This window comes from Chiloscyllium plagiosum, unplaced genomic scaffold, assembly GCF_037043375.1.
Source record: "Chiloscyllium plagiosum isolate Xiang-an unplaced genomic scaffold, Cpla_swu_hap1 HiC_scaffold_36, whole genome shotgun sequence".
Classification (NCBI taxonomy): domain Eukaryota; kingdom Metazoa; phylum Chordata; class Chondrichthyes; order Orectolobiformes; family Hemiscylliidae; genus Chiloscyllium; species Chiloscyllium plagiosum.
In genome coordinates, this window is record NW_028270174.1 from 12,847,138 (window position 1) to 12,856,134 (window position 8,997).

The 8,997-nt window shown below is 39.0% G+C and overlaps 1 protein-coding gene across 4 annotated transcripts in view; it reads left to right on the forward strand.

The window, feature by feature from the left end:
- aimp1a (aminoacyl tRNA synthetase complex interacting multifunctional protein 1a) overlaps positions 1–8,557 on the forward strand; it is a 65,638-nt gene extending 57,081 nt beyond the window's left edge. For all 4 annotated transcript variants that reach the window (XM_043674345.2, XM_043674342.2, XM_043674343.2 and 1 more), the window contains exons 6-7: positions 2,208–2,376; positions 8,320–8,557. In XM_043674345.2, coding sequence (XP_043530280.2) covers positions 2,208–2,376; positions 8,320–8,486 — 336 coding nt within the window. In that variant the 3' untranslated portion in view covers positions 8,487–8,557. The remainder of the gene's footprint in view (positions 1–2,207; positions 2,377–8,319) is intronic.
- The last annotated feature ends 440 nt before the right edge of the window (positions 8,558–8,997 follow it).

Consider the following 8,997-nt stretch of genomic DNA (forward strand, 5'->3'; position numbering starts at 1 on the left):
TCTTTGCATTTCCTCTCTCATTCCTTCCTTGCCAAGGTGGTTATTAGTATGAAGACAGTCACACATTTAACTACACTAAATTGTGTCTGCCTGTTTCAACCGTCTTTGAATTCTTGAAATCTGTTACTCTGTTCACTATTTATGACATTATCAAGTTTTATACAATCCATAAACTTCTAAATTGTACTGCCTAAACAATTCAGTCAGTTATAAAAAACAATAATAGTCCTAAACTCAAACTCTGGGATACCTCATTCAGGTTATTCAAAAATTATTTTCCTTAAACAAATTGATGCTTGGCTAATGTGAAAGCTGTCAGAAAAAGTATTTCAAATGTCTGGAACAGCAAGAAAATAACAAAATGTTTCCCGTATTTTAGCAATTGAAGAGGCAGTTTCAGTTCAGATTTAAATCTCAAAAATGAGTGGGAAACAAATGTTGCATATTTTAAAATGTTCTCCAAATGAAACTTCCCAAATAAAACAATCTGAATTACAGTGACAACTTTGGTAAGATCAACATTCTTTGAATTTGCAATATGAAGGGGACCAATGAAGTCTTAACAATAATTAACAGAATTTAAGCAGCTCAGCCTCAAGTTCTGATATTCTCTAAAATTTCAGCAAAGCATCAAACTCAAAATGCACTCTCCTTTTTGTAAACACTTTGTATTAAAACCACAGCAGCAAAGATATTTTAATACAATCATTTTAATACTCTCTGGCCCAACTGTTTTGTTTTAAACAGGCATTGTAGAATTTCAAACAAATCAGGGGCTCAAGACACTGAATCAATTTGTTTTTAAGGTTACAAGTTTGATAATTTTAAAAAGGACAATTTCAGTGTAAAAACAAAATCTACCCCATAGCTCACAAAACACATTGAATTGAGATCCTGATTCAAACAAGGCAAAACAGTTACTTAAAAGGATTTTCTGAACCAGGATTTTAACAAACCAAAATTTTTAAACATCAAACACACTCCGCATGGCACAATTTACATTGAAACTTTCCCTTTTCAACCCAAGTATTAGTACAGCCTTAATTTCAGTGTTTTCCTTTTTTTTTGTATTCTGTCTCTGGAATTACACTTATAAAAAGAGAAAGCCCTCACAGCTGACCACAAGGCGCCACAATCCAAGCCACTGTCTTCCCCCAGATCAAAGACTTGCAGAGCCTCAAAGTTCACCACTCAGGGACTTTAACCCCTTTCTCACTTTACTCCTCATGGAGGCTTGAATCCCACTTAAACGCAGAGAACCCTAATCCCACTTAAACGCAGAAGGCTCGAAGCTCAAATCAACTCATCCCAGAGGACTCTAACCCCATTACCATGCAGAAGAATCACTGGTCAAGCCCTGATCTTAAGATTAAGTCCTCTTGTCTTAAATCCCCTCCTTCCAGCAGTGGAATTAGTTTCGTTATTTTGCCCATCTCATTGTTTTAATCCAAGTACCAAAAGCATAAATCAAATCATCCTTATGCTTCCATCTTCAGGCAGATAATAAATCTGTTTTTGTAATTCCCTGCTCAGAATCTAATCCATGAAGTCCTCATAACATTTTGGGGAATCCTTGTTGCATCTGTCTACAAAAGCTTGTGTTTGTGTAGTACCTTTAACTATAGTCACAAGCGTATCTTCAACCACTCTTTGTCTCGGCACCACGTGAACAAATAGGACAGTTGGCCAAAGAGTTGGGCATAGATGTAGGTTTTACAGGAGGAGAAAAGTGGAGCAGTTTTGAAAGGAAATTCTAGTTTTTAGGGCCTCACCAGCTGACAACACGACTGCTAATAGATTGATTTAAAATCCGGGATGTGTTCTTTCCAAGGCCATTATATTCTTTTTGTAAGATGCAGTGCCCAGGATTGTTCACTAATCTCCAAATATGGATATCTAGGGCTTTCTATAACTACAACAAAATCGCCTCTTGCATTTTTCAATCTCTAATGCGATGTTTATCTTTACAATTGGCCAAATATGGGTGACTGTTGGGTTAAAATGACCTTTGCACATTGACTCCTTCATTTCTTGCCTCTGCACTATTGCTAGCAAATTTTCATGAAGTACAAGAACAATCTAATTCCTTAGAAATTTAAAATTTTAGCAGATTTTTAAAAATTGTAATCTTAATGTTTTTCTGTTACTTAAAAAAAAAGTTTTTCAAAAACCTTAGACAGATTTTGTAAGATTTGTTGTTTTTACAGATGGAGAATCGACTGGCCATCATGCTATGCAACCTTAAACCAGCTAAGATGCGGGGAGTTGTCTCGCAGGCTATGGTGATGTGCGCGAGTTCACCAGAGAAAGTTGAAATCTTAGACCCGCCAAGTGATGCTGTTCCTGGCGATAGAGTAACCTTTGAGGGCTACCCTGGTAAGTAGATAATCCATATAATCACAATATGTAGTCTTAATACTTAGCAAAAGCAATTCGGACTGAACAGGTTATTTGTGAACCTGTAGTTGGTGTCCTGTGCATTGAAGAATATTGATTGGCATGCTATTAAAATCTGAATTTTGACTTTTGGTGTAGATATTGTTACATCCAACATATTGCCTTCAGATTTGCAATGGATGTCATTTAAATGACAGTCAACTAAAACAAGTTTTCCACATGTCTATTTGGAATGATTGTATGGCAATCTTGGAACTGCAGAAATGAAAATTTGAAACTGGTGTGCTCATAATTACCAATTATCTATGATGCCAGATGAGACAGCTGCATTTGTTACAATCTGGTTAGGAATGAATAAAGTTTTTGTTCAAAATCGATAAAATTTAGACTTCCAGGTACCTAATCAAAGAATAAAACCACAGAGTTCCATACTTTTGAATAAACAACATCAACTTTACTATACAAAGTTAGAACAGAGTAATGTAGACTGTGTTTATATAGAGTTTTTGAGTTAGTAACAAGCCTAAGTTAATAATTAACTTCAGGGACACAGAAAACCTCCGAGGTATTTCTGTAGCCATTGTGATTTGTGTTAAAGCAGTTTTTGAGGGCAAGCTTTAAAATCAATAGATTTTTGTGTATATTGGTAGGGTTTTACAACTACCTCTGGAAGATCAGGAGAGTTTTAACGCTTATGTGAAACATCCATAGTTTAAAGAGGGTTGTTTTAAAATTTTACTATGAGTTTTCAGCAGTCCTGTGAAGCTCGTCAGTGTTCCTGAGAAGGGAAGGACGCGGTGAAACTAGATTATGTTAGAATAAAGAGTGAATAATAGTGCTAGACCAGAAGTGTTTGGATAATATCCTGCAGATGTTACTTCCAATTGAATATGTTTAAACTCAGATGTATAATAGCTCAAGAAAGAGCTATATGCAGTTCCAGTCTTTACGTTAAAGTTACAAGTGTCTTAAACCTTTAGAGATGTTACAGACAGGGTCTCTGGTATGACTGCTGTATAAGTCATGTTTTTGAGTACTATACAAGGTATGCTTTGGGGTACTGTACTTAGGGGTGTGTTTTGGGTAGTGTACAAAAGCTATTATTTTTCTTCAATTTGTAAAGGAGTGGCTTGGAATTAGTGGCATTAATGTTTACAATATATTTTAAAATCTTTGAATTTGTATTTTTTGGTTTATTCTATTTTATCTTTATTTCTTAATAAATTTCAGGTTGTATTGTTAAAGCAAGTTATGCAGCAGTGTGCTTTAAAGAAGCAACCACTTAGTTAAAATCAGAACAAAACAAAATATCATATATCAAGCCAGTTTTCAAAGTCAGAAGTCATATGACACCAAGTTATAGTCCAACAGGTTGATTTGAAATCACGTGTTTTTGGAGCATGCTCTTTCTTCAGCGGTCCAAAACTTTGTTATTTCAAATAAATCTGTAGTTCTATAACGTGGTGTTGTGTGACTTCTGACCAAGTCCAGTCCAACACCGGCATTTCTAAATCATGGCAGCCAGTTTTCAGTGTGGGAGCTGATTTGTCCAGTAATAGCATTAGCTGTATCATAACAATAGTAAGCAATCTATAATATATTTATAGTTTTACTAGAACATACAGTTAACATGAGGTAAACATGAATTAACAGGTAAACTGACTGAACACACCACAAATTGAACTTTAAATGGCAGATACAAGTGAGAGCGATTCCACAATTGTTTCAGCATTGCAATCCCAATGAGAGTCGTAAAAAAGTCATTTAAAATCTTCAGCTCCCTCATGAAGAATTCCAACCTCCTTCAGAACTAATTTGATCCCCAACCAACACTGTGTTTGCTCCACTTCGGTTCCACAGACATGATCCTCATCCAAAACGCATGTGATGCCAGACATTTTTCAAGCCACTGTGGTAAACATTGCCACCTGCTCTGACTACTTTTGAGCTAGAGTCACATTGTTTTGAATGGATATACACCAGCTTCTCAGCTATGCTCTGGCCAGCTACTGCTCAATTCCCTGCTATGTAACTTCTCCTATGACTGTGTCCGTCTAAGTCTGCAGTCCAGCTTGTCTAGCTACTCTGAGCAGAAGTCTATTGCTTATGGGCAGTCCTTTGTATGGAGCCAGTTAAGTGCAATATTTAAGATTTGTGGAATTGCCTTCTCTCGCACTAACACCGGGCTGCAGTCTCTGAAGTAAAATTTACATTGATTAGTACTTCAACAGGCACTTGAACTGTTTGGGGTGATCTGTTTAATCTTTCCAAGAGAGCCTTGCCTTTATTACAAGGCAGTATCCTGCAGCGAGTAACTTAGATTAGATTAGAATCCCTACAGTGTGGAAACAGGCCCTTCGGCCTAACAAGTCCACACTGACTCTCCAAAGAGTAACCCGCCTAGAACCATTTCGTGGGTGGCACAGAGGCACAATGGTTAGCACTGCTGCCTCACAGCGCCAGAGACCCGGGTTCAATTCACACCTCAGGCGATTGTCTGTGTGGAGGTTGCACATTCTCCCCGTGTCTGCATGGGTTTCCTCCGGTGCTCCGGTTTCCTCCATAGTCCAAAAATGTGCAGGTTAGGTAAATTGGCTATGCTAAATTGCCAGTAGTGTTAGATGAAGGGGTAAATGTAGGGAAATGGGTCTGGGTGGGTTGCGCTTCAGCGGGTCGGTGTGGACTTGTTGGGCCGAAGGGCCTGTTTCTCTAATTTCCCTCTGACGAATGCACCTAACACTATGGGCAATTTAGCATGGCCAATCCACCTGACCTGCACGTCTTTGGACCGTGGGAGGAAACCCACGCAGACACAGGGAAAATATGCAAACTCCACACAGACAGTCGCCCGAGGCTGGAATTGAACCTGGGTCCCTGGCACTGTGAGACAGCAGTGCTAACCACTGAGCCATCGTGCTGCCCTTTGACTCCTGATTCATCAGAACCATCTGCAAGACATAAGTCAGGAGAGTGATGGAGTACCTCTCACTTGCCTGGATTATGTAGTTTTGACAGCACTCAAGATTTTTGATACAGTCCAGGATTAGGGCAGTAGATGCATAGAAAGGCCACCACCTGCATGTTTCTCTCCACACATCTCACCATCCTGATTTGGAAATGTATTGCTATCCCTTCAGTATCACGGTCAAAATCCTGTAACTCCACCACTAAAAGCAGTTTTGGTGTACATGTACCAAATGGACTGTGGCAGCTCAAGAAGGTAACGTACCACCATCTTGTCCAAGACAATTAGTGATGGGCAATAAATGTTGGCCTATCCATTCATTCCCAAGACCCATGAATGAATAAAAAATATTAAATGTTATGAGTGGTGGTAGTTTGTTTCCATGATCATTTTTACAGAATGCTGGCTAACACAGCACAAATGGTGCAAAAAAAGTGCAATTAGTCATGCTATGGATTAGAAATATTCTCAAAGGTATCTGGTTTTGCATTTTCTGATGACATAAGTCAGTCTAGATACAAAAATGCAGAGCAAACTGCACTGTTATGTCCCAATTGTGTTTAGTTGTGGAACAGTGTTACAATGGAAACCCTGAACTGAATCCTTGTGGAAATGCATTGCCAACTACTTTGCACTTTTGGTATTTTCCCACAAAAGTACAACTCTACTGTCTACGTTTTGAGCATACAAAAGAATGTACACTAATAATTTCTATCCGTCACACAGGCACATCTCATGAATTGACCTGGCATGCTTAGTAAATGGATATTCCTCTAAGAACAGGCAGGATGTATGCTGAGAGTTGCAGCAGCATATTGTGAATCTCTCGAGTTAATTTTCCTTATGGAAGATTGCATGAAATCAAACTTAAAGAATCTTGCTTCTGGAAAATATTAAGTTTAGTACATATTGATCCTTTTTCTAACGTTAAAAAAGCAGGGTGGAACTGCAGAGGGATGAAGTCCTATTATGGAGGAAGGGCATATGACTGAGATTGTAAGCAGAATTTAATCTCCTCACTTCGTGTGGGGAGGTTGTCAATATTAAGTGTCTATCAGGCACTTAAATGGCCAGTCACTTTCACAGCACCCAGTGCTGCTGCTGGACCTTTGTTCAAGCAACAATCAAATGAATTATCACTTGGAAATCTCATGAGGTTCCAGAGGTGCTTCAGTAAAGTTAATTTTGTTGCCTAGCTTAAAGCTGTACATTGGGATGCAATAACAAACTTAATTACTGTGGTACATGAGTGCTATAGTATTAGAATCTTTTCCCATATAGCTAAGGTATTTGAATAGAATTGCCGAATGTAGAATCTCTCAAGAAAAGCTTTTGGGGAAATGTATTTTACCAATATCAGTATTTGTATCTGTTTAGGTAAAGGGTAGTACCAATCAATCTATAGAGGAAGGGGCAACCTAATCTGAATCAAAAGATTGGAAAATGTCCAAATCAAACTAAACTACTTGTTTAGATGTTTGATAAGGTTCCCCATGGTAGGCCCATTCAGAAAGTAAGGAGGCACGGGATACAGGGAAACCTGTCTGTCTGGATACAGATTTGGCTGGTCCATAGAAGACAGTGTGATGGTAGATGGAAAGTATTCAGTCTGGAGTTGGGTGACCAGTGGTGTTCCACAAGGATCGGTTCTGGGTCCTCAGCTCTTTGTATTTTTATAAATGACTTGGATGAGGAAGTAGAAGGGTGAGTTAATAAGTTTGCCGATGAACGAAGGTTTATGGAGTTGTGGATAGTGTGAATGTCTGTTGTAGATTGCAATGGGACGTTGGCAGGATGCAGATCTGGGCTGATAAGTGGCAGACCAGATTCAGTTTGGAAGGTTGAATTTGAATGCAGAATGTAGGGTTAAAGACAGGATTCTTAGCAGTGTGGAGGAACAGCGGGATCTTGGGGTCAATGACCATCAATCCCTCAAAGTTGCCACCCAAGTTGAAGGGATTGTTAAGAAGGCACATAGTGTGTTGGCTTTCAAGAACAGGGGGATTGAGTTTAAGAGCCACGAGGTTATGCTGCAGGTCTGTAGAGTCCAGGTTAGATCGCACTTGGAATATTGTGTTCCATTCTGGTTGCTTCATAGGAAAGATGTGGAAGCTTTAGAGAGGGTGCAGAGGAGATTGACCAGGATGCTGTCTGGACTGGAGGGCATGTCTTATGAAGAAAGATTGAGGGAGCTAGGGCTTTTCTCATTGGAGCGAAGAAGGATGAGAGGTGACTTGAGGTGTACAAGATGATAGGCATAGATAGGGTGGATAGCCAGAGACTTGAGGGGGTATAATTTTAAGATAATTGGAGGAAGCTTTAGGGGAGATGTCAGAGGTAGGTTCTTTAAACAGAGTGTGGTGGGTGCGTGGAATGCATTGCCAGCTCTGGTAGTAGAGTCAGATAAATTAGGGACATTTAAGCAACTCTTGGATAAGCACATGGACATTAGTACAATGAAGGGTATGTAGGTTAGTCTGATCTTAGAGTAGGATGAGAGGCAAGCACAACATCGAGGGCTGTAAGGCCTGGACTGTGCTGTACTGTTTTATGTTCTTTGACAGGATAGAATAAAATGTGTGACACTCACACTGTCCAACAGCACATGGACTGCATCAGTTCAAAAAATCAGCTCACCACTATCTTCTCAAGTGTAACTGGGAACGGGCAGTACATGCTGACCAGCCAGTAATTTATTCCCAGGGAATAAATAGTTTCCCAAAATCTCCCATTTTTTAGAAGTTCATCACTTTTACTTTCATATAGAAACTGAATAATGCATCAGAATTTTCCTTTTCAGTGACTGTAGCCTATTCTCCTAAACCATTTTAAATTTCAGCATTGCTGTTATGTACCTTTAGTAACTTTGCATATGTGGAGCTTTAATAACTTCATTTCTATATGAAAATTTTAAGCTTCATGTGTATCTCAATATATTTTATGTTCCTCCTTTTCAGGTGACCCTGACAAGGAGCTAAATCCAAAGAGGAAAGTATGGGATCAAATTCAGCCTAACCTCAGCACTAATGAGGAGTGTGTTGCTACATACAAAGGGACGCCATTTGAAGTGAAAGGAAAGGGAGTTTGCAAGGCCCAGACAATGGCCAATAGTGGAATCAAATAACTTGTATGTCTATGCAGTGGCAATAAAGGTGAATATTGCAAAAAAAAAATCACAATAAATACTTGAAAGCATTAAGTGGTATGATATTCCTTTTGTTGTTTGTGTGTATCTGGAAAATATATATTTGCACGCTGTGACTTAATTTGCATACCATGGATGCTCTGATTGTATCTGAAGTATTCTGTAGTATAATCATCATGAAATCTATTTGGAATTAATTTCCTTCAGTGAGAAAGGCATGATGGAATCAATTCAGTACACTTTATTATCTGTCTTTAAAAGTCTGTATGTGCTCCAGTTCTAAAGGAAATAATTTTGCTACCTCGGCTCCAGAAAATTATATTAAGGATTCCTTGCATCCAATCTGGAGGGGCACCAATATCCTGGGTGGGACATTTGCTAGAGCTCTTTGGGAAGTTTTAAACTAGGTTGTCAGGAGGGTGGGAACCTGAGCTACAGATCAGATGATGGAATAGGTAATGAACAGCCAGGTACAGATGCAGTGAGTCTG